This window comes from Zootermopsis nevadensis, unplaced genomic scaffold, assembly GCF_977971745.1.
Source record: "Zootermopsis nevadensis isolate Lab colony 2312 unplaced genomic scaffold, Znev_1.0 Znev_ptg000015l, whole genome shotgun sequence".
Classification (NCBI taxonomy): Eukaryota; Metazoa; Arthropoda; class Insecta; order Blattodea; family Termopsidae; genus Zootermopsis; species Zootermopsis nevadensis.
In genome coordinates, this window is record NW_028259147.1 from 7,160,476 (window position 1) to 7,188,283 (window position 27,808).

The 27,808-nt window shown below is 38.7% G+C and overlaps 1 protein-coding gene across 3 annotated transcripts in view; it reads right to left on the bottom strand.

Moving 5' to 3' along the window:
* LOC110831182 (uncharacterized) overlaps positions 1-22,063 on the bottom strand; it is a 115,718-nt gene extending 93,655 nt beyond the window's left edge. For all 3 annotated transcript variants that reach the window (XM_022066890.2, XM_022066889.2, XM_022066888.2), the window contains exon 1: positions 21,394-22,063. In XM_022066890.2, the coding sequence (XP_021922582.1) occupies positions 21,394-21,633 (240 nt within the window). In that variant the 5' untranslated portion in view covers positions 21,634-22,063. The remainder of the gene's footprint in view (positions 1-21,393) is intronic.
* Positions 22,064-27,808: the final 5,745 nt, after the last annotated feature.

Sequence of the window (27,808 nt, forward strand, 5' to 3'; positions counted from 1 at the left end):
TAAATTTTTAAATACTATTTGGATGAGCTTCGAGCTTCAAAGTATTAATGATGAATGCTGCTGATGTCAGACTGAACGAGTATTTCTCTATAATGACAACTCATTTTGTATTCCTGGTAGTCTATTGTAAACATCCCTGAAATAAATTAATAAAGACTCGCATTTTTGCGAAAAATCATCGAAAGAAAGTCACTCGTGCTGGAAAATCAGCCGGACTACGACTCTTAAGAAGTTGGCTGTCACTGAGAAATAAGACATTTCCGGGCCCAAGTTCATATGAAATATTTTCATTACTTTGGTGTGAACTCATCCTTACATTTGTGCCAGACTCTCAGTTGCGCCATGTACAGGCTCTCTGAACCGACAATGAATGTGGCTAACATGCTTTAGTTAAAAGGTCGTTGATATAAAATGTTACAACAATCCGTTCAATAACACGGAGTTGTTTCGGTATGGCAAAACAAAGACAATAAGCGGTCATCTCTGTTATTTGCGGACGCGCCCAAGTACACGTGAAGACCTTGAGAGGTTGGAAGACCGGCATTCTATTCGAAGCTAGTAGCATGAATGAGAACAATGACCTCGTATCTGATCATGTGCCATTGCCACAAATGCCTCCAGGCCTCGTTCCTGAAGTGCATCCACAGAAGTAGCAACGCACAGCCGAGGACAGACACAGCAGCCACCCTATTCTCAGCTCCATCCAAGAAGCGTTTAGTGAACCTGAACAATCTGATGATTTATACCGATAACACAGTGGTATCAACGAGGTTACGATCCGCTGGACATGCAGCACGGGCTGAGAAACAGAAGATATGTATTGCGCAATTTTGGCTGGGAAACCTCCAAGAGACCGGCTACTTTGAAGATGGAGGAGATAATCTTAGTATATTTATCGTGGCCGATTCGACTGAATAGGTCACAAATATACCGACTAACAAAATGGGAAAACGATCAGCAAATGTTGGTTTAGGGGACGGCCGTGGTCTACTTCAAGGTACCACCCCGTCATTGCGTTCATACAGGGGATCGAACCCCGGCGGTTTAGTCTCCCAAACCAGATAACGAATTTAATAATTTGTATTGACAATGATTTATGAACAATGATTAGAAATGTCTCGGATTTCACCTACTGCGGTCAAGTGGTTAGCATTTCTGCTTCGTATTCGGGACGTCCTGTGCCGGACCGGGTACTGATAGGTTTATCACTGTTTAGCACAGCCCCTCAAAGAACATTCCGGGATAGTGCCTCAAAGTAGGCCACGACCGACGTCTTATATTTCTTTCCAAATTTATAGCTCACTAAACTGTCCACCACCCGTAGCTACATAACTTACGAATCTGAAAACATGGTAGTTGAATTTAAAAATGTATATATACTTGTTTATTCTTACTGAAAACTTATTAAACGAATTTCAAAATTCTGACGAACTTCAGCACTCATTGAAATACCATAAATGTAGTTGTCCCTGAGCCTAAGAAATGCTCCGAAAAGGCGTAGTGGGAATGGAGGTAAAGCTTCATACATTAATCTCGGCGATCAGCGTCACTTTCCGACCGTTTTATCCCCAAGATAAGAACTCCAGGAAAGGGGTGGAGATAGGACGGAATACGTTTCAGAGCAGGTCTGGACACAGGCCCAGTGCCAAAAGACCTCGCCCCTGCCGGGAACCGAATCAGATCCACAATCCTATAGCCGGTCACTACTTTGGCGGAAGGATGCCAACGCTCTAAAACAACGCCAAATTTAATCCGAATCCGTCCAGAAGTACGCGACGTGAAACACGGATACAGAAGGGCAGCCAGGATCCACACATACACAGAACGAAAAGTACCACTAAAAACTTTCCCACACATTGTGTAATAACGAAGAAAGGGCTGTTTCTATCGTGCGAATAGAGTGGTATAGAAATAATAGCTTCGTTACGACGTTTCATTTTGTCAAGAACCGATAAAAAATTGCCTTGCCAACATGCCAGCTGTCAAATCTCGCTCAGCGCAGAAATACAACAGCTCGAATTACGTAACATTTCCAACAAACGCTATTATAAGCTATAAGGAAAACATACGAAACCATGTAATTACAGTTATACACAGAACACTCATTACTTCGACCCCTTTGTGCATTATATTCCTGTTTTCTCTGAAGACTCTTCATTGTGCTTCGAGTGACCACAGAACATTGTACTAGACAATGACTTTAGCTCACGATAAAGAGATAGTTCAACCCTTGGGCAAAGTATCGTCTATAATTTTAACTACTGCGCGGATAACATGTGTTGTGAGAACAACCAAACTTTCCTTCACTTGCCTTCAAAATGGGACGTCTCTCTACCTTTTGAAATGTAATGGCAAACAACATTTCCGTTTACCATAATGCAATATTTAACGTTTACTGAAGAAATAAAAGTATGTCCTCTGCAGGCCAATTCTGCGATTCCTTGAAATATACCCCAATCGTTCCCTTTCAATTCCCCGTCTATTCAACACTCTTTACATCTTGCTAACATAATGTAACACTATATAAACTCCAGTTGAAACAGCATCTTTAAAGATCCCAAAAATTGGTCAACAGAAGCATAACAACGTAATTGTTTGTATCTATTCGTAAGCAGGAATTACCGGGTTTGAATCTCAGAACGAAGACTGTCTATTCTGACAGGTGTTTCGTGCACTATTGGTCTTGGGCGGCCACACTCTGAACGCAGGTTCGAGTCCCGCTGTCAGCAGTGATCTTTGTCCCCTTTGCCTATGCCACCCTGCTGCTCATTCTTGTGTTGGCCAACGACGCTTTTTTCGACTGTGTTAAGCTGCGCTCAATTGCAGCATGACTGGATAATGAACTGGAAAGGATGTGAAAGGAAGTTGTAGCGACTCAGTTAATGCACTGCCCGGAAATGAAACAAGATACTCACAGAGGGGGCCCTGAAACCCAACTTCTCTAATAATGTCCTTTTACAAAACGTGAGGCCGCTTGATTGTAGTACGTAAGCGACGCTGATAGGGGTAATTAGTGACCGCGAGCCAAAAGCCTCTCTGAGAAAAACCGTGCATCGTAATTCATAAATCATTATACTGCTATCGCTCAATCGGGATATAAGCCTACACCGAACACGAGATATCAGATGCAACACTTGCTGGAGAGAAACAATTATAAAATCATTAACACGCTTTCCTACTACACGATCTTCAAACAATTTTAGTGCCCACGAAAATAGGAAGTCCTCTGGTTAACATATTCGTCAGTTTAAGGGGGGAGACACCAAATAAGTGACACGAAAATTAGTTCGTCGTAAGCGACACAAGCAAGAGAAATGAAAAATTACATAATGAGGAACTTCATAATTAGTCGTACTGAAATATTTCCATCTGGTTGTTACGGTGATGGACGTGACATAAAGTTCGCATTGTCGAAACAAGAAGAACATCCAAACGTTTCTGTAGGGAACAGAAATCTTCAAAAATATAGGAAAAATGGGATGATAACATTAAAATTGAGTCAAAAATTGTGGTTTTGAGAACACATATTGGGGTCCGCAGTGGCCGCGCGGTCTGAGGCGTGGGCCTTGTGCCGCTTGGTCGCAGGGACCATGGGTTCGAATCCCACTCAAGCCATGGATGTCTTTCTGTGTTGTCCTGTGTACAGGTAGAGGCCTTGCGATGGGCCGATCCCTCGTCCAAGGAGTCCTACCGACTGTCCATAGATCAAGCCAATTGAAAAAAGTGCCGGAAAATGTACAAACATTGTTAAACCGAAAAATAAGAAGAGAACACATATTTATATACAGAACACAGAGCCAATAACCTTTCCAATGCGCGCTCAATTCATGCAACCTACAAAAATTGCAGTGCAAAACAATTTTTGTGGTGATGCGTGATAAAGAGTCCAGCAACTTGAAGCGTCATATGAAAACTCCTGCAGCTTGCAGTCATGGAGAGACGAAGAAGTACAGCCAGAGCTGTGCAGAAGCTTGCTACCAGCCTTTTGCCAGCGCGGTCATTCTTGGTGTCGAGGTACGCGCGCCTCCTATCTGGCGAGATAAGGGTTTGGTCATGTCGCGAGTGTACATACAGCTCAAACCCAAAAGTACTTTCTGCTGCACTCCTGGAATGTCCAAGAACAATAATACTACGCTACATCCACATACCATAGCGTAGCATAACATCCACTTTTAAGGTCTTCTGTAATTAGTCTTCTACAGCAGATTATGTATACCTTAACCAATACAATCTGCAGGGAGTCACTGCCCACGCCTAACCGGCACCAAGTTATTTTTTAGCCTTTTATTCAGAATGTTAGAAGATTTTATGCCAGTACTTCCAGATCCTATTCCTGAAATCAATCCCTTTCAGAAATGTCACATGGACACGAGTTTGGTTCTCGAACAGTTACGGAGTCACTGAGATTTAAAATGCAGCATTTCGCTCATTTACACGGAACAACAGAAAGTAACATCTAACAATTGTTTTTCTGCAAACGTGGTGTCAATGGTAGCCAGCTGGTCGGACCATACATCTTCCCGCAACGTCTGACAAGTGACAACGCTGGATTTCTTTAGACTGAATTAACGGGCCTCTTAGAGAAAGGGAACACGACTGCAGATATGCAGCATGTATTACCAGAATAATAGGCTGTAGAAACGTCACACACTATTTGAATAAACAGTTTCCTGACCGATGGATCGGTCACTGCGGTCACAGGATCTCAGCACACTAGATTACAACGTGTGAGGTCAGAACAAAAATTTGATGTATAAAAGCAAAGACACAAGAGAAGTGAAATTTCCAGCAACTGCCTGAAAGGACTAAAAAAAATTATGAGATGAAATTAGTCGGCAGTCTTTTGTCAACACGGTAACAAACTTTCAAACGAGGGAAATTTTTTGACCAAAAGAGTAACTATCTGCCGCACAAGAAAACCGTGTACCGTGACCATCCTACACATAATAAGTGTACATGTTCCAATATGTTCAACAACGTGGGTAAACATTTGGTACATTATAAAGCAGACTGTACTTCCTTTGCGGGTGTAAATGAGCCTACCTCCCACATTTATACGTTAACTGCTCAGGCGCCAGCACGAAATCTCGTCGTGTTGTTTCACGAAATGTGCTTGTCAGAAACAGTATGAATGTAGCAGCCAACAGCTTAGGTTATGTACTCTTCACTCGAAGTGCATAAAATGACGACAATGGGTAGTTCGTGCCTACCCATCCTAACGTTCCATATTCCTAACTACAGAACGGATTACGATTACATTTGGCATTCGGGTCTACAACAAAAGTTGTCGTGTAGATTTAATATGGTTAGTATAGATCTAATATACAAAAGTTTTGAGGATAAATGCGTTTAACATGTTTCCACAATGGGTAAAGACATGATGGCCGATACGGTAATGCTATTTCAGAAGTATTAATTTTCAACAGAATAAGCTCCTAAATTGAAACAAATCGTAGCGAATACACTCAAATTTTATTTTACGACAATGTACGTCTATTCTGTAAGGCATATTTTACATTGACACAACTGATTCGATTTCAGATATTTCTAATAATGAAGTACTACACAAATGTTTCTCCCATTTCCACATTGTTAGGAGTTTGCCCCCCTTTCCCCCTTTTCAGTGACTCATGGACAACCAAATACATTCCACACGTGGGAAAGTATGAAGAATGTAGAACACAATCCCCACGCTACCGTTCGATACGAAGTCACAAGAACATTCTATATGGCAAAGTTATCTCGGTTTTAAGTATATAGGAATCCTTCGCCGACAGTGGGGTGTAACGTTTCTGAAAGAAACAGCGGTTGGAAAGACCGTGGCCTTATTGAAAATCTGTGGTTAGGGGGAAATAATAATCGCTGTTAACATTCATCAAAGCCGAAACCGTCAGTTCTTTCACTATACAAGAAATGAAACACATAATTTCCTAACACTGGATATAAAATATAGAAAGTACCACAAAAGCACAGACTGCAATAGCAATCTGTAAGGTAGAAGACTTGTTTCAGATTACATTACAGTTCTGACTCCAGCTACTGCAATCTCTTGGTGCTGAATCCATCTGTCGTTTACACAAATCAGAAGTTACATGCGGCCTATATAAAACCAAATACCGCAAAATCAGATAGGTCTACGAAACAGAAAACAGCGGTTACTTGAAATTCGCATCCCGGCCAACATTCTGACAACCGAAAAATAAAAACTCTTCTGTCTTACTTCCACGGTCCAGTAGTACTCCATTCACTGGAACACAGCAGAACGGATCAGATAAAATGCATCGTTCACCAGCTCCAACCAGCCACCTAGGTGTTGTTAGCCAGCTAGTTGGGGCTTACGCTCGCAGCAAGCGCCTGGCTGGCTGGAGCTGGCTAACGGTTGCACTTTGTTCAAACCTATGCAGCACCAACGAATGGCGAAACAAAACTGAAGACTTCATATTTTCAGTCTCTCAAAGTCAACACAAATGATCCGTCTGACTATAATAAACATACGATACTAAAAGAAGCCAACGATGCATATTTCGAACATAATGGTATCGAAACACGCCTTGTGTTAAGACACCAATAAAATGTATCATTCACAAATATATCAAGGCATCGTGCTGATTATTTGAAGTGATTTTAATTCTATTATCTGAAGACAAATGCAAAATAATTTTATCAGGAGATAGAAAAAATGGTATATAGACAAACGGCGGATATAGGAATGTGAAACAAGATGAGGCTAGGAGGTTTAGATATTTTGCTTGGTATGAGGGGAAAAAACAGACAATAAAAAAGCAGAATTTCAAGATCGGTAACCAGTGTCGGTGAATATAGCTTGTACAGAAGAATCGAGAAATTGACGTGTGAAGGAAGTGGTCATTATGTAGGTCTACAATGGAGATAAAATGTGCTACAAACATAATTTCGGACAATGGACAATGATTAGTGGCAAAGTGTAAGCACAGGCTTTAACAATGAAGATGTGTTAATTAAGAATAATTCACATAACGCAGGGTAAACAAGGCAGACCCATGAATAAACACCAACCTGTTGTGGATTTCAGACAATGTTATCAATGTTTACTTCCTCACAGTATACCGTAGTACGTAGAAAGTGCTGTAATAATAAACACATACAACTTAAAAAATCGAAATAAAACAGAAATTCCCGGGTTTTTACGCCATGTACGCGTGCTTACTACCGGATTTAATCCATCTGTAACTGGGTTCCAGAGAATCGAGTGGAGATCGGATTTCCTGCGTGTTCAACGCTTTGAGAACATCGATCACATTTAAGAAAATCATGCTCCAATCAGTTATTAATACTGTTATCTTTTTATGCGTTTATTCTGGTTTTTCTGTGTGTTCAGTCGATACGAACAAACGACTGGTCACGCATCTATATGCTTCGATCTTCGTTTTCTGGAAAATAATTCTACCGACCATTTGGCCAGAATTCTGTAAGAAATATTTAGTGCCCGCTTCCGACGAGGAAGTGACTTCTAATTGTATAGACGTCCACATTCCCTTATTTCCTCTAGCCCAGACTAGCTCTGCGTGAAGGACAAAGAGTAAACCTCCGAGACGATGAAATGTTATTTTTTTTTAAATAACAATAAGTAATGTCCCACCAGAGCTTCAGAACACTGATACATTCCATTTTGCTCTGTAAGCTGTAAATGGCAAAATAACTAATAATTGTAGGTCTGTGGCCAGCAGACGAACCGGTATACACCAGAGTCACGTAAATATGGAACACATAATACACTGTAATTTTCACATTCACACAAAAATTAAATGACAGTAATTATACGACCATTTAGATATCAAAATTCCCTCTAACACGAGACTATTACGAAAGCCATAAACATAAATAATATCAGAATAAAAATGTATGCGTAATTTAGGTCGAATAAATTTCACACCAGAAACCACAATCCAAACACGGACATTAATTATATTTTAAACGGCCATTAAGGATAAATATCAATCTCAAAAGCCCGAACACATACAGCATTTTACAATTTTCTACTCGCCAAGCCAGTACTTTTATCTGTCGAAATGATCTTATGCATAATGCCAAAGCTGCACAGAGTTCCACCTTATGTTACATTAATTTCAACGCACTTAACAACCATCATGCCACCCACAAGCACCCATCCTATTCTCCTCCAAAGCCTTGTGGCTACTGACACGTTGTTTCCACAGAATACGGTATCAACACAAAATGACAGCCGAAATTTGCCGACAGCACCCGACGGTTGGATCGAAAGAAAAAAATGTGAAAAGGAAAGAGCACGTTCCACTCGACCCCAAGTGGTAAAATTGCTTCAAACAGGCATAAAAAATAATTAAGCCTTACTACCACGTCAAACAGTGCTGTATCATGATACCTTTAAATAATCTGAAAGTGGAAAGACAAAACATAAATAATAATCATGATTAAATCCTAAGACAATGATGTTCGGGAACGTTTAGTGAGCGTAAAAAGTCGCCTATCATTCAAAAGCAAAAACAAAGATTGAAGGGTGTTGATGAACAACGTGCTACTAAAGATGACACGTGGACCAAAATGAATGAGATGTATGTCCCTGTGATTAAGCACAACGCCGTGAATTAGTAAGGCGAAGTGGAGACGACGCTCCACGTATTAACCTTCGCAATAGATTGGAGTGCGTGGGTCAGGTGGTCTCTAGGCCCCTAACACCCGGAGAAGAAGCCGGTGGTATCCATCACACGGGAGGCTGGGTGGGATCGACAGCGGATCTGAATATGATGCCAGAGAGAAGAATCACTGCTCCTGTCGGTAATCGAACTTCACGTATTCAGGTGAGATACAAGCAGGTTATTTCTTGAGAAACAAACTGACAGTGGCGGGGGATTTCTTGATTAGCTGAGCGTGCTATTAACTTCTCACAGTCTCTGCTCCTTGAAGTTAATGAGTCAATTAGTTTATTAGCTGTCTGCTTTTAAAGGAACCTTGGCACCGTAGAGTTAGAACAAACTATAGTGGTCATGTAGCTCCAAATTAAAGTGGCAAGGGGTAAATGGAAACCGGCTGACTTAGGGTCCTTAACGTTGTTTAACACTCTGAGGTTTGTGATGTCTATTTTGTCTATTTGTAGTTTGTTTATCAATGCTGTCAGAACCTCAGACTATATAGTGCCAACTGAGAAAGAAAGATTATAATTATGAATGACAAAAATACAAGAATTTTAAAGAAGGCGGAGATATCCAATTTCAAGGTACAATTCCAGCATTCCCTCGGAGATACGAATATAAGAACGCAACATTGTAATCAAGTACAAAGTACCTTCAAAATATGCACATCAACCAGACAGGCAGCGCAGGTAGATGAATGGGTACAGTTATTTCACAATTATTCTAAACTACCTGCGACACCAGCCAAGTGTCATGTCACTCCGGTCATAGCTATCACACACCTCACGAGGTGATTTATCCCAACTGGTATTAGAACTTGGTCCCTCACTAATATAATCCATACACGTTATTAAGATGGCTGTCTTCTGGGTTGTTGCGCCGTGTAGTCTGGTAGAAGTTTACTGACGTTTCAGAGCTCCTTGCTGCCTCCATCATCAGGGCTATGGAGGCAGCAACAACCCAGACGACAGCCATCTTCAGACTCACCACCGTGAAAACCTCAAATCCTACATACACGTTATTGCTGTGCCAGCTCACTCAGAAAATGAGACAATAAAAATCTCGTGACCTACTTACTTACGGCATTGTCCTAATATAATCAAGGGAAAACGTAGGACCGTTCATCACCTACAATAATCCCCTTACCGATATTCGAACCAGAAACCTCCCAAATGCATAACATCCATAAATAAAACAGACTGAATGGAAAGCAAAGATTAGCAATATAAAGTCAAACTCAATAGTTAAGACAGAAGCTGAAACGCACTGACAGCATCACATGAATTTCGTGTAAAACGGTGTTTCAGGTCAAACAGCGAAGTCCTGTTCTGCATGAAACGTTACGCTGTATAAATGAAGTGTAGTGTTTACACTTTTCTTATCAGTTTAGAAAAGGAATGCAACAGATGCCATATTTGTAATCAGCAATAGTCTACACATTTCAATATAGAATACATGTACATAAATCCAGTTTCACGGACGTCTAACAGCGTTAAACGTTCTGGTGTCAGTAGCCGAATCCTGAGGCAGTCAGACGAAAACTGATAAAACTCACAGAATGAACACTAAAAAGAAACCAGTAATTCCATTTTTTATTTGTCAGTTTGTACTTTTTAGTTTCACTTTTGTTTATCACTTCCTTTCACTTGCATTACAAGGGAAGTATTGGAAGCTGGCGATGTGTCATGGGGAGAGAGAGAGGGACAGAGAGAGAGCAAAACCAAGATAAACCTGTCTGAGAGTTGGAACCGGTCAAAATGCCATTCAGTTACCCAGAGTACACAAGCTAAACAATTTACCACTGAGACGGATTAAAAATAAACGCCTTGCATGTAAGACAACCCTAATTACTACAGACCCCCATACGCTGCTTCGCCTGGGGAAACTAAAGAAAACATGGAAATCAGTCCGCTGAACTCCAACCGCCCGAAAAACAATCCAGGTACCTCCAAGAATCACGCCACGCAACATACAAATCATATCAAAACAAAAATTTTGTTATGTGGTTCATACATCGTACATGCATCGTTAGCCAGCTTCAGCCAATCAGTCGTTGCTAGCCATCTAGTTGAGGCCTACGCTCGCAGCGAGCGCCTGGCTGGGGGTGGATAAAATTGCTCTTTGACTAATCCGTTCTGCGGTGGTTCAGTGTATGGAGTACCATTTAACCACGAAAGACAAAAAACTTTTTATTTTCGTTTTTCAAAATGTTAGCCGGACCAACACGGTTAACATGAACACTTCGCCCCTGGGCAATACTTGAAGAAAAAGAAGCATCATGTACAACACTGGAACCTATTACAAGTTCTAAAGCAAATTTTTGTAGCCTGAACATCCGCGTTCTATACGAGATTCCTTCATCTGTTGTTTTAAAACCTGGACTTGAAGCCTCGAAGAAAATGCCACGCCCTGAACTTACCGCTGTTCAAGTGTTTTGAAAACCTGTATGAAGCACTGTCCATTTCCCCTAGAATCTGAACAAGCACATGAAGATACAAAAAGTTCAGTGAAAGAGACCACAAGAAAGAGAGGGCAGTCTGCAGAACCGGCTGGATCACCTTGGGGACAGTCAGGTAGGTAACCAACCACCTGTAAGGAACACAAGACCACTACCTCCACCTTATGGTAAAGCTGAATTCTATCCCGAGTACATGATGATAGTAGCATATTACACGAAAAGTTTGCTAAATCCAATGAATATTCAGTGCACTCCTGGTCTACAGCTGGGAGTGACGCAATAGGGTTTTGCGAGACTCTAGTAGCTGATTAAATTACCACTGCCCATAGTCACTTTTCAACAAGAATGGAAACATGTTCAAACATCTAGTTACCAATGAAGTTGTTGGCGCTGATATAAAATACCAAATTCCATAAAACCCGCTCGTCCTTTTAAAACAAGATTGGAAATGTGTACTCTTTCGAGTATACCAAAGATCCAAAAAAGACATTCATTACGCCACATCACGAACGTTGGCATCAGCTAGACAACCAAGGTAAAAAAATTCAACAATGGTATAAAAGGCAACAATAACATACAAATTCAATGCAGCAACAATACTATACAAGGTCACTGTTGTGAAAAATGCGATAAAACGCGACATACATGGACAAGTCCGTGAGATGTTCTTCGTTTACGCTAAGGCGTATAAAAACACCCAACAAATGTATGATGTTTTAAACCTTTCTATCAATGAACTGAATAATTTCTGAAGATGGCTGTATAGTCTAGTACCAGATTACAAGGCACAACCCAGAAGACATCCTTCTTCAGACTCACCGCCGTGAGAACCTCAAATCCTGCTATGTATAATTTGTTTTAAACCTCTTTCAATTATTATGAACGGTGAGTTTATATTGATTTGAAAGACATTCGTGGCCATTTTTCACAGTACAGCCTCAGCATTCACCTGGAAGGACTGAGGAAACCCCGAATATCCCAGAATACTTGTAATCCAACAGAGATTCGAACAATTGCCTTCCGAACACAAATCCACAGCGTTGCAGAGAGTACATCAGAATGGTCTGTGAAATAAACTACTTTGGCGCTACATTAAAATTCGACAGCAACTGAAGCATTTTAAGGAAACAAGAAATAAATTTGTCTCTGGTGCCTAATTAAGCACTTTGCCATCCATGAGTCGAGGAAAAGTTCCACACATTAGATGGAGGTGAGTGGTTAGCTGAACAGATTCGAACAACTGGGCATATCTCAAAATATATTTAGGTATATACATGTTATCTGGCAGACTCGATGTTTCCAACCAAAAACCAGATTCATCCCCTGTTGACACGAAGAAAAATTGGTATTTTATAGCAAAAACACATTCCAGACTACGATATTTCCAACACGGGGCGGGTCATTACAATAAATAGTATTTAGTATATAATAATTACAGTAGCCGTTTAAACTATCCTGAAAGCAATATACGTATAAGGAAACGTGGTGACATCTGTTTGCCACGTGATGTAGAAAGTACGAATTTTATTTTCACTTTTTTGAATTCATCCCTCTTCCTTACGCTACAATCCGTTTGCAAATCGCCCAGCCTCTTCCGAGGGTGGGAACCAATATTTACGAAAAGACTCATAGTACTGACTGATCGATACTTAGGTCACCCCCTGGCCTACACACCCCATACAAGCAAAGCCTCCCCTAACTCCAAACCTAACCCAATGGCAAAATCCCACCCCGCTCGGTACTAAACACACAGGGCAACGTGCCGGATGGATGTTGATATTGGTTGGCTGCACGACGCACACACACACACCCTACAGAAATCTGCAACACCAACATACAAACAACTTTATTTAAAAGTATACCTGCAGTGAAACATGTTGAAGTAATTTTTCACTGTAGTTGTTCCAAAAAACCTGCAGTTAATCTGTGGTAATTAGGCTGCCTTCCAATCGGAGGTACACGCCTTAACGCGATGCGAATGCACGTCTCTGTTCACGTTAGCAAAATTTCTGCCTGCCATAAGAATACAACTGGCGAAGAGAAGAAAAATGGAATGCAGAATGAGATGGTAAAGAGGAATTCAATAAAAAATTTAATTCCATATGTTTATTTTATTTCTATACCTTCATTTCTCAGGTGATCGCCCCGTCATAAGATACCTTTCGTCTCCTTGTCACGAAGTTACGTCTTTCGGCCTCAACACTGAATCTGTCTGTCTCTGAAGATCGATCGTCCATTTCTTCGATTTCCGACTGGTCGATAGTGAAGAAGTTTTTTTTGGGTGCCTAATGTTTTTCATCCATCTAACATGATGCACCCAGTTGTGCTTATACGGCGATAAATTTTTCCGAGTGGTATCATGCCTTATTTCTTACAAAAAAATCTTAATTTCTTCCATGATATAACAAACTATGCCCTAGAGCGTCTCATGAATTTCATCTATGCCGTCTTTCGTATTGTCACAACCCTTTGTTTCCATGCACAGACTCGCACACAAAAGTAATGGGATGGTTAGAATAATGTTAACTGAGAACGTCTCAGGAAAATTTAGTCGCCAAATTTTTTCTCTCCGTATAAAATTTTGACCCAAATATGCGAATAATTTTACTTGTTCCAGTATAGTATTATTTATTAAAATGTTGATTCTAATTGGGACCTGTCCTTTACATACAATTCCTTTTGTTTTTATTGGCGATATTTTCGTTCAAAATTGTTCTATAGAGCTGTGTGAAGTATATAATGCTACCTGTAATTTCATCACGCAAGTCTGACGTAATTACATGGTCATCTATATACAATAATGTACGAACTGTGTCAACATTTATTTCAATTGTATCTGACAAATAATGGTGCAAAAACCTATAAACGTAAAACATGTTCCTAAATTTAATTACATTAATTTCAACACCAAATAAAGACGTTAATTTCTATACGTAAAAATAAAGTTTAATGTGCTAGTAATAATTACATGTGTAGACTAACTGGTTTCGCACAATGTGAGACAGACAAGGTAGCGGACCTCGGAAATACTAATTACTGGTGTACTTGTTCGTGGTGAAACGTTCATTACCAGCCTTTCTTTCTCATATACATAACAAAGTGAGTACCTTACATTTCAACGTCAAACAAAAAAAACTTCTCGCCATACAAATAATTTCGTGATTCACTTCTATAGTTAAGCTTTACTATTCGCAACTTAAGATTTGCCCGACGCAATCTCAAAGTTTCACACCATCATGTTTGTAACAAATTTCATACAGAATTTCTAGTAAGAAATTATAAAACAAAGATGGATCAGCCTCTAATAATATGATATACAAAGTTTCGTTGAAATCGTCGATTGGTTCAAATTTTATTCCGGGAAACAGACATAGGATAATTTCATGATACTAAAAGCATGAATCCTTTCAAAATAAATTAAACTAAAATTTCGTCAAAAACCGACAAGGGATTCAAGTCGCGACAGGTGAATAAAAGAGCGTACACATAAGGCGTCTGTTCACCCCGTGTAAATAAAGCCTAATGAAAGGAAACACGAAGATGAACGAACGCCTCTTCCTGAGGTTATAAACTAATAATGCAACCAGTGCCACGGCTTGCCTTTGCGCTTTCCTCTTGACGTTCGTCCAGGCCTACTGTCTGAAGGACCTCTTGCTTGCATTCACCTGCTGTCTTGTCCTTGTTACTAAAAGGAAAATTCAATCAAAACCACGTTAATTACTTTAGCAACTCACATCTACTTCACAGGGCTGCAGAGGAACGTGCAAGAGATTCTATAACAGCTACCCAATTACACAGCACTTTATTGCCTGCTATTTTATAGCTCGTTTAGCAACACATCTGTTCGCAATTTTCAACCGTATAATTTATAAGGCTTCAAATGGAGGAATCACTGGGAACGGTGTTCTGCAAGGACATGGAAAATAAAGTTGGTGGGCTGCTTTAAGAGACATTCGATAAATTTGCCTAGAAAGACCAAAAACAACGAAAACGGCCACCAGACCTAACCATTCCACTGCTGCTTTTTTCTCCTCAACATCAAATGTAGAAAAAAGTCTATTAAATAAATCATACGGACGGATATCCACGTACGACCTCATAATGCACAAAACGTCAACATCGACCACTGGAAGAAACATACGTAGATGGCAGAAAAATATTAAGGTGGGTAAGACACAAACAATTGTTAGTGAGTGGATTAATTTGGCTCAGGTCGACTGCCAGTGGCGGGCTCTTGTGACAAGGTAAGAAACCGTTGGATACCATAAGGGCAGGAAATGTCTTTACTAGCTTTACTGTACTATTGACTTCTCAAGGACTCTGGTCCATGGAGTTACTTAAATAAATTATGATGAGCAAAAAACAAAATACATTCCATGAGTACAGGTTGTCTGAGTTAAGTATGAATGTGAGACTAAATAGGTACTATCATCCTGATAAGACACAAGATTCAACTAGAACAAACGTCACATCTCAGTATGAACCTGCACAACAAATGCTTTAGAAACATCCAATTTGTCTACTGCTACTAAATAAATGTTAATATATGTTGTTATGTTAAACAGGGAATAAATAAAACCACCTTCGGCTTAAAATTCTGTTATATTTCTTAACAGGAATTAACTGGCATTACCATTGCATATATTGAAGTGAACTGGTAACATTTCTCGGAAAAGCTAATTACTAAGCTTGGTGCAAGAAGGATACAGTTCCATTTCCATAAACTTGAGGCAAACAACTGAAAATGTATGCACCTCTGAGTCAAAAGTGGTTAGAAAGTCAACACCAATTGCTGTATCCATATTACTGATGCATCAAAATGTCTGACGTTATTTACTACATCTAATAGAAATAAAATCCATCTCCTATATCTCTTTATCAGGCTGTATCTTTTTCATAACAAAACATTCAATTACAAAACAATAATTAAATCCCACCTTTAATACTTCCCTCTATCACAGTAATGAAAGATCTGCCAATAATTATAATCAACCTCATCAATAAAGTCTGGATATCAATTTCAAATAACAGGAAGTAAATAAACTAATTATGATTTAAAAGTCCAGATATTCAATTCATTTTAAAGCATTAACTGTCCAGAATGACTTGCAGAATACTTGTCATTCTACTGTGAGATGTGCCTCAATATTGAGCATGAACTGGATACCAACTAGTACCACAGATTACCATCTGACAGTCATGCCTCATCATATCTTGTAGCATACTGGGATACTGGGAACGACCTGTTCTTCAAGTGCCTGAGCATTGCGGGTCCCAACTTTTTCGTTGGCTTGATCTATAGGCATTCGGTAGGACTCCTTGGACGAGGAATCAGCCCGTCGCAAGGCCTCTACCTGTACACAGGACAACACAGCACAGAAAAACATCCATGGCTTGAGTGGGATTCGAACCCACGGTCCCAACGACCAAGCGGCACAAGGCCCACGCCTCAGACCTCGCAGCCACTGCGGACCCCTGTAGCATACTTCCTGTGTGAACTTCATAATAATATTCTTATTATATAATAAATCAATTTTTACAGCATCAAGAAAACAATAAAGATGGTCTACTTTTGTCTTACAATTCTACAAGAACGACTTCTGAAGAACAAAAACAGCCATCATCCTCCTGACCCATTACCATTCTATTCTAGTCATTATCAGTTTCCAAAGTGTGCAAGCAACTTCTTAAATACTCTATACTCAGTCGGTTGAATCTAGTTCATTCTCAACAATCCTGATTCCTCTAAGATTTGTAATATTGCTATTGCATAGACATGCCTAATGGAAGATAAAGATTCATTTATTCTACTTATAGTTTAATAAAGCTGTCAATAGCTAAATGAGACAAAGAAAATAAATTGGAAAGGATATGGAAAGAAGTGATCACGACCTAATTAAAGGTACTATCCTGGTATATGCTTGGAGTAACTGAGGATACACATAAAAAAGGGTTAGCATAACTGATGTCTGGAGAATCCAAAATATGAAGCAGGAACGCCAACAACATAACTGCAATGTTTGGTTAATATCAGTGATCTACATGAAAGTTAAAAGCAGAATGTAAATATGTACATTCAGTTTTATAAATAAAGTAATGTAATGCTGTCCCACAATACATGATGAAGGCGCTTGGGAGGAGAGGCGGTATAGCTCCCACTCATTCTTAACTTCAGCACTAGATAGGGGTGAGTGATCACCCCCGGGAAAAAAACCCCAGCACCCATTGGATAGGAGGCTGGGTGAACCCCAGAGCCAGTTTGGACATAGATGCTAGAGAAAAAATCCTCTGCCCTGTCAGGGATCGAACCCTGGTCGTTCAGTCTGTAGCCAGTCACTAAACTGACTGAACCATACAAAATTGTGTTAGGAAACTTTTATGCTAAAATAAGAACAGGCTGCAAAAATTTAAATGACATTATAAATTAGAATGTATCACAATCCTAAACTGCCATACAAAAATCACAAACTCAGTATACATTACAGTAAGTACAAGATGACTGAACTTCATCAACAGATGTAATTATGTACAATTATTTTGATGGCATTTAACTGATAAGAGAAAGCACTTAAATATGACTGATTTTATGTTTACTGTGGTACTGATAACTAGTCACTGCAGAATTGTGGACAAGACCAGTGATAAAACTAGATAATATAAATACAATGTATAAAATCATTACAAACTTCTGAACCATAAGAAACCTAAATTGCTATAAAATGGGCCTAGAAATATTCTGTGTGTCAATTCTCAAAGTTAAAGTATTAGATCAGTAAAGTTATTATCACTGTCAACTGAAACATTGAACTTATCATCCAATTTGGCCTGATCTGCTATCACATGTTCATATTTGTGCAAGTACAGCAAAGTTTTGACCTTAATTTCATGCGGAATAACAAAGTCATGCAAACACAATCTCATTCTAAACTTTTCTTTGTTGTGGTTTCTGTGGTACCACAACACTGGAAGTTCAAATTCAGGTATGTCCAGTAGCTTTCATAACAATGACTTTGTGTGTCGAATCGGCAGATTTCATGAACAGAGAAAATGTCTACATAATGTAAGGTTGCACTGTGCCAAAAAACCATTTGAGTGAACAGAGGTCACTAAAGGGGAAGCCTCATGCAATCTAGATATTGCAGCTAGATGGAGAGAGCTTTATGTTCGACCTGCTTTACCCACTGGGCCCCAGAGCTGATCTGGATATGTTGGCAAAACAGAAATGAATGCCCTGACAGGAATCTGGCCTGAAGAATATCACTTTATTGACAGAGCTATCCCAGTTCATCAGACTTCAGTGCAAATTGGCAACTCACTATGCATATCTGATAGTTTAATTTTTGGAACAGAAATTTTGACACATTTGTTCTTTTACTGTAACATCTGATAGTGAAAAATACGTATTATTTTTGTCAGTTATAAAATAGCCCCTATTTTCACATAAATTTAACACTATACAAAAATATATCTTTAAATAGTTACTCCTGTACATCCAATAATACAGATCAATGTGCAATATTCACAAGGTTTTGATTTCTGACGCCTCAAGCACATGTGCAAAGCACTGTCCAACACATGTTTGAAAAGTGTGTACAATAACCCTTCACAAAAATCATGGTAGTTCATACATTTTATTATTCCCAAGAACCAAATAAAACATGTCCCCAATGAACTGAGTTCAGATTTTTTACTTCTTAAATAAATATGAGTGGTTTTATGGTACCAAGAAATTATGGGATATATCAACACATCGATCTATATCAGTATAGAATACATTTTCCCCCAAAACAAAAAAGAATTGATTTAACAACATAAAATTATATCCCTTCTCTTACCACTGTTTTGCTTTTATCACATCACAAAGTAAACAAGTTGGGAAAAGGGGGGGTTACAAAGTAACACCAGTCACATCACAATATTTGTGTTGATAACTAGAATCTGCAAGAATGTATGTTGTTTTCGTGTACAGGCATAGCTTTCATTGACTGCCTCTGCAGTAGGGCACACCAAATTGATTACTCGGTGACTGACAAAATCCCCAGTGCCCTACCATGACAATAATCAAACTTTCTAACGCTACAGTTCTGTGAGCCAAAAAATGATCGCATTCAGTGTTCATTCCAACAAACTGGTGACTGTTTAGTGTTAGTTCAAATCAAGCATGTATCAATTTACTAAGGGCCTATGACTATGCAGAATGCAGCATAGACATACTACAAAGATAGCTAATAAATGTACAAAAAATGTGGCAAAGTTCAAATACTCATATCTGAGGGAAACAAATAACAAAACAAAATTATAATCACAAAGATAAGATCAAATTAAATTAAGGAAATACTTGCTATCAATCAGTACGGATTATTTTATTTTAATGTCTATCTGAAAACCTGAAGATTAAACCATATAGAAACTACACTGTCAGCATTTTATATGTATGTGAAACTTTCTCTCTCAGCCTAAGTGAATAACAGACACTGAGTGTACAAAATACTGATAAGAATATCTGGGCCTAAGAGAAAGGAAACAACAGTACAACAGAGAAAATTATACAATAAGAAGCTTCATAATTTGGACTCTTTACCAAATATTTGGGCAATAAAATCTGATTATTATGAGATTCGCAGTGCATACAGCAAACACTGGGAAGATGAGAAATGTACATAAATTTTTAATTTGAACACCTGAAAAGAAGACCTCAGATATTTGGCCTAATATTAAAATTTATTTTAATGAAACAGCTTTGAGTATAAACTGAATTTCACTGGGTCAGGTTGAGATACAGTGATGGATTCAAGCAAGTTCTGATTAAGATAAAATGTAATAGTAGGCTTTTACTGTTGGCTTTACTCAGTGCTAAAAACATCAACCTATTTCAAAATCAGAAGTTCTGCAAACAGAAGTGTGATATAAATGTAAATATCTTACAAAAGTACATTAATCTCCTCTTATCACTAGCACATCAATGTATCTGTTATTATAACAGGAAACTATACTACTTGTGAAAAATATTTTAAATTATTTTTGGTACCTCTCTATAAAATGTGAACTTAACCTATCATTTAATTTTAAAATCAGGTTAAGGCACCATTTTCACATTGTCATCATATACAATCTGCCTTGAGCTATGTGCCACACACACCATTTCATTTCGCTAACGGCTTTCATAATTAACAAACCACTTCCCCCTACATTCTTTGAAACTTACACAGTGTGAAAGTGCAAAGACCTACCTACTAGATATATGTGACAAGTTGTTTACATATACAACCTCAGCTTGAGCATCAGTAGAGTTTGCCAATTGGCAGAAGACAACTCTATTCCAAGCAGCTGAAATTCAGACAAGCCTTAACAATCAAAATGATTTCAACACTTCACAGAGGGCAAACTGATACCATGTTGTGTCCCACCCCTCTACAATAGGAACTGGAGACCAACAAAAGAGAATGGCCATCTGGAAGCAAATCATAACACTGTCTTATAATACAGAAGTGAAGAAAATTCTACTTCAATCCACAACATCTGTGTTAAAAGCATGAAAGAATACTACATTTCACAGGCCCATAAAGATGATGACCATTACATGAAAAATGTTTCACACTGTATCAATATTTTAATTCTTTCACAAACTTTTCAGGTCCAGTGTAACACATAGGAATATGATTTGATTTGATTAAAAAACAAAATTTTGTTTTCTTCTTCCTGTTCATATAGTCTGCACCTTAATTTCTTCACACTTTTCAGTGTACTGGCCCAAATCCTGAATAGCAGATAAATATTGTACTTGTCAACATTATGTACTGTTGAAAAAACAAGGTAATCATGTCTCAAATGTTTCAGAATATCCAGAAATTCAAGAGTTTTTTATACAACGTACACCAAAGTACCTGAATAGTATTATTTGAAAACAAGACACAGCCTACTAAGCAATTTACAAATTGAAATTGTGGAAAGTTCATTGTCCTTAATGGTCTACCTCATGCAACTGCACTGTGGAAACAAACGGATCTTGCCGAACTTTTGACAACTAAAATACGTAATGTGGTATCTGCACACAAATATTTGCCACTTAACCAAGAATAAATACACCCAGTCATGTCAGCGAAACCAAATTTCACAAGGAAAAACAAAGCTCCATATTTGGGCCCATGATTTGTTTATTGTGCTTCTGTGGTTGTATGCAAATGACCTGTTATTCCATATTGTTCGAATATCTTCAAACAAGACAAAAATTCTGAAACCAAATATATGACAGCAAATCGGACTACTGCAAACAATGGCCTGTCTTACCTCAAGATCCTCGTACGTGCGGAAGGCTAAAATTGCAAATCCATCAATGATGTCCTCTTCGAACGGCGGTTCTTTTGATTTTTTCCTTCTATTAGGAGGTCTCTGAGGTTTTTCACGAGCTGGAGATTCGTCCTCTGCACTATCCCCATCCTTCGCTTTGCTTTCTCTCTGAGCTTGCATGCGCTGCGCCCGTTCACGTCGACGATTTCTTTGATTCCGCTGCTTCACTTCGTTTTCCATCGCCCTACCTCATCCTGTATACCACATATGAACAAAATTCTCACTTCACTGTAATCCTTAAAACTTCCAGACTGATCCGAACGTATCACATATCACAAACTTCATAAATACCACAAACTATTCACCAAAATTCCAGGACTTGCACCTGGAGAAAAACACTTCGATTGTTTCGAATGGCGGAATACACACGGTTGCCGCATCGCCTGTTCTAAAATGGCCGCGTATCCATCCGCCGGCCGCAACCTAGTCTTTACATTCTTCTTACAATATATTCAGCTCATCTCTCGTCACATTATCGTCATTCGATAATGTACAAAAGTCCGAGGAATAATACCACACAATTTACCACATTATTACTCACTATTCAACACCAGTCAATACAATACTACTGCACGATGTCATAGTATGAAAACCGACAAGGCTGTGGCAGCAGTCCTAACAGAATAACCAACTGACAAAATGAAAATACACCATCACAAAACATTTCATTTAATAATACACAATAGTTCTCATTTATTTTTATGGAATTCAAAATAAAATAATCAATATAAATATTCCGAACTTTTAATGAACTTCTGTGATTGCGAAATATTATTGTTTTGAGAAGAATGTGAATAAATTACTCCATTCTACATAAGGGATGTAACAAATATACACTTGAAATAGTTATCGCAACGAAGCAGAATACAAGAAGGGTGTCTAATTAAACATAAACATAGCACTATACTTTCAAAGCATTCATGACTGTATTTGATGGGAAGAGGTGGTTACAACAAGTTTAGGGGCTGAAAATCACACTGCGTTGTATGCTAAAGAGAAGCAAGTGGCGTATATGGGGCTGAGGAATCAGTGGTGGTGGTCGTCATGCCCCCCCCCCCCCCCCCCCCGCACACAAAGAATCTAAACAATTATCTTATGTCCCTGTAAAAATCTCTATATTACAGTTACATTGAAATAACATTAAAGTACTTTAGTGGGATGTTTATATGAAGACCTTTGTGTTTCGGCTTGTATGATGTCTGGCTCCTGTACTGAAGATAATTGTTTTCTGGGATTTAGCGCCGTTCAGTCTCGTTGAAATGAGCTGACGTTTTAGAGATACTTATTGCCTCCATCATAAGGTCAGTAAGCACATCTGCAAAGTCGGTTACCACTACACGGCGCAACATTAAGATATCCCAGATTACAGCGATCTTCTTACTCGAAAATCTAATATCTCAGACGGTTTTGTGTATAAAGTAGAAAGACGTTTCCAAATACCTTTTTACAATTTTCCAAATGAATAGTCGTATTGAAGACACCAAACCCGTGGTCCGAAAGTTAGATTAGCCTTTAACTATTGTCGGCGGTGCCCGTCATCACATATTTGTGGGGAAATGTCTAGAGGTGGAAAATGTGATTAGTCAGAATGAGACAAAAGCATCGCGAAGTTTTTATTGTTCATGGATCCGAGTGAAAGGTGATTTATGTCATAGAGCACAACGCTTCTCGCGCATTGATAAAGAAATAATTATTTAAACGTATTAGACACTACAAAGAGGCCTAAATACAATTATGTACAACCTACGGCACGCCCTCCACCTGCGACGTGACTATTTACACACCAGTATCTTTTCTGGGGGAATTTCATGTGTATTTGTGTTTGGTGACTATGACATCGGTCTTATGCCATCAGCTGGAGGCGTGCTGGATCGCTAGTATAGGAAGTTTACGTTTCGTTTACCCACGGTTTAATTAGCTTCATAACTATTGACATACTCGTGCATGCAAGTAGTTTAATTTTATTTATTTATATTGCATTGCAATTATGCATATGAATCCTCCTAAGTCAGCAGCAGAGTATTTATCAGTGAAGAGATTTTCTTTCGACAACTCAGATTTTAAAAAAAAATCCGTAATCGAGAGTTTTATAGTGACTATGTCTATGACTCGTATGTGTGAGTGCGTGAGCGCGAGCGGGGGGGGGGGGGGGGTGTCAGCGTGGACTGCAAAAAAAAGAAGATAAAAATTACCCTTGAAGAACCCTTTGCAAAGAAGAAATATTAAAATATTCTCAGCCATGTTACTGATTTATCATATTGCAACATGTTACAGAAATAATATTAACAATATCTTCATGTTGCTAGTGAATGTGTGTCTACGAGTTTTTTCTTTCTTTCTTTCTTTCTTCCCCATCGGGCCTTCAAAGTACGGAGATGACAAATTGGGGACAACATTACATGCGAGTTATCACATACTGGAATACGTATTGGATGCAAAAATTCTGGGCAGTTGATGAGTATACAGCTCGTTTCTTTTAAGGTTATTGTGTAGGAGGGGTTCCTATGTTTCTCCGGAGTGGGACAGTGGGCTGCGCGGTAATCTGTGGTCTAGTGCAGTGGTATTCAACCGGGGATACGCGAAGACATCTTAGGAGGTACGTGAAATTTAAGAAAATATATTATTTTATGATAAACACTGAATAATCAGTAATGTAATTTATTTAGTTTATTTTAGATGTAGATTATATACTATGTATAACTTGAATTATACACCAACTTTGGGGGTACAAAGTTGAAGAGAAATTATATCTGGGGGTACGCGAACAAAAAAGGTTGAATACCACTGGTTTAGTGCAATCGCGGTTTTTGTGTAAAGCTGAATTCATTGTGAGGTTTGGTTTAACCATGCTAGACACACAAACGAGTCTCATTGAGCCTTCCAGTGATGGTAGGTTAGGTATGTTTATGACCTAAGTTTAATGTGTGGAATTTTCGATTGGGGTGGAGGGGAGGAAGTAGCCCTCGATACAACAGTTTCCATTCAAAAATATTATGAATGGATAATTGTGTGGAAGGGTGAAAGAACCGGTCGTGGCTTGTTTTAAGTACCAAACGTATTACGGCACAGCAGAAGTAGTGTAAGAAATTCGGAAAACGAAAGTCTGAATGATCCGTTCGGCACGGAGTTCGGACGAGTCAAGAACAAAATAGCGCAACATTACGTTCCGTAAACTAAAAGATTGTGTTACTTTCTTTTGTCACCACGCTATATCAAGCGATAAATCCACAATAAAAGTAAGATATTTCATTTTCTCACTTGCTAATTTAGTATGTACAAGCAATAATAACATGGATATTTTTGTTTCAAATTGTGCTTTGTTTGTACAAAGAACATAAACAGCTCTGTATATAACCTGTCGTCTATTGAGGAGGTGCGTATTTCGATTAAATTTGGTACTGGATGACTCAATATAAAAACTTACCGGACGAATTAATTTTTATTTGAACATCTCCAAGTTATGTTCTGGTTTTGACTGGAGCCTAAATCCGACTTCATCAGTTTTTTCATAAACTACTTCCGGTACTCAAGAATTTGCACATAATAAAAGGTCTAAAATGTTCATTTGAAACACCAAGCTGATGAATATTTAACGAAATAACAACACCAAGTTTATATCGGAAAACCTGAAGGGAAGGTTTCCGTAATTTTGGAGACCTAGTCATTGATGGACGTGAAGATGTGCACTGGGTAGGATCTAGTGAAGGGTTCATGAATACGGTAATGAACCTTTGGGCCCTCTTAACACAAACTTCTGCAAGTAAAAACGATAATTTTTGTGTTTATCTCTGGATACTTTAAACACCAAAAACAAAAATTAGATATCTCGTTTATAAACCGTTCTCTTCCGTTTTGGTTGTGTTCTGTTTGCTTCTGAGTAAATTGAAACCTTTTGTGAATAATATCGTGCGGTTTTAACAACTGAAAACTGAAGGTATTATGAATATGTAAAAGTTTTATTTTCATCTTTGTGAAATTAGCAGTCACAGTAAACTTGTTTGTTCGTGAAAGCGATCTACGGGGATTTTTGGTTAAGAACCATTTGTTAAGGAAATCCTTGTCTGCATTACGAAATGAAATTGATACATCCGTATCACATGGACCAGCGACAGCATCCCAGACAGATTTCTCGTTTCCGGTATTACACTTCTTTTTACCTCTTCTCTGCGCAACTTGGCAATACGCCAAAGTGGCTACGTCTGCCACCTAGCGCGGAGAGACCAAGTAAATTGTACATAGAGTTTCATCACCATTTCTATCGCCACAAGGATACAGCGAACACCTCTTTGTAACAGACGTAAGACACGAACAGAATAAAATCCATCTCATACCACGTTTTCATCCAGCACCCTTAAATGTAGATCAGTAAGAAATAAATGTTGCCGAAGCACCAAGCTATGAAGGACAAAGTGGTAACTCAACCCATTTTAGACGTCGGCACCAAATGAAACTGAATGTCCAACTTCACGTTTCGGCCGGTTTACCCCGACATCCACTAAACAAAGGGGCTGGGTGGACCCTACACCACTTGCCCTCTCCTAGGATAAGTACTTTCCGAAATCCATTTGTACATTTATAGGTGAGATTGTATCTTACACCTGGTATCAGCTACATAGGCTTTACAGATGTCGTAAATAGAAATACTTTGTTCTTTTGATATATTGAAATCTAGACAACAATTAATCCAGCATTTCTGTACTGGTTTTTCTATAAAAAAATATTCTTTTATTAAGTTATAGGCAACATACAATTTCTATTATTGAGGGTCCCTAAAACTATAGACAGATGGCAAGACGTGTTTGTTTTTTGGTCTAATCGAGCAAAATAAATCCGGACCAAAAGAGTCAGTGCTTCCCCGTAGTCAAATTAGCGAGCATTCAAGCCCATTATATATTTTATTTATTTCTGTAGAGGATTTATGATGTTTTCAAATATTATCGCAGTCAGACTGGCTTCTTAAGATGGTATGCAGGTGTTAGCAGTACTTAGGAGACCCACGTTACAGATAAGAGGGAGACTAAAAATTTCTGTATCCTCAACCCGACAAGGCTTACGTGAAAGAGAACTTTAGAGTGAGAGGCGGAGGGTGAGATTGGAAATAAAAGAAGGTAGGGAGCGATCTGTCGTTACTTCAGCGGCGGAAGGGAACCCCAAGTTTTGTAGCCAGGACGTGAGATGAATGTTATGTACAGTCTGATAAAACGAAATGGCCGGGGACAATTTATATCGGAGTGTGGGGAGTGGAACGTGGTATATCTTCAGAATGACTAGTTTAGCCTATATTTCAGTGGATAAATTGTGTTGTATGAGACTGATTTCGAGTGTGTGTGGGGTCACACATTTCTGTAAGCTCCAATATAAACAATGAATGATCAGCCCCAAACTTCGGCCGCATTTCAAAAGGGAGCGCGCCCTCGGAAACCATTTTATGGGGGAAGGGGTTTAAGACCCACAGTGTGGTTAGATGTGGTGGCGAAAACGTTTCTGCTCATAGTCGCAAAATTGAAAATAAGAGCATGATGACACCATGAACTACTGGTAGTTTGACTTAATGGCCGTAACATAAGAAGGAGTATAATTTGGCACATCAGTGTAATTTATATGGTGCTACAGCACATACATACAAACATCTAATATAGTCTGTAATAGACACATAGGCCTGTCCATTTCTGACCTAAGCTATAGAAAATGATATTTTCAAGGATTTGTTTATGCTTATTTAATTCAATTCAATTAAATTAATTTATTTACGTGTTTGCCAACAGCAAGAAGAAAATAACAGGCAAACACTGATAATATATACAATAATAGTGAAATAATAATGGATAATATTACACAAACGGATTAACTAAACTTATACATGTACAGTATTAAATATAACTGCCAAGTACAGGCAAACCCAAAATAGAAACAATATTAACACAGAGCAAAAAATGAAGAAATATAAATAAAAACAAATAATCCACCTAGGGAACACTAATATAAATGTACATCGTTAAAGAAATACAAAAAAACAGATAACCAAGCTAGATCATTTCCCTTGTTGAGAACGTTCGCTCAAGGGAGACAATGTTTATGCGAAATACGTCAATACTGATGATACTGTCAATAACTTAGCCTATATAGAGTCGATTGATAGGATGATTAATGAACAATAACAGAAATAATATGGAAGGAAACGGTCGTGGCCTAATTTAAGGCACTATTCCGGAATTTTCTAACCACTCGGCCGCTATGTTCCGTTTCTTGGCAAATAAAAAGGCGAAAACAACATGAATATTATACTTAGGCGTTCTTTACTGTCCTTGTATTTTGCCTCCTCCTTCTTTGTTTCCTCTTCTTCTGCTTTTCTTCC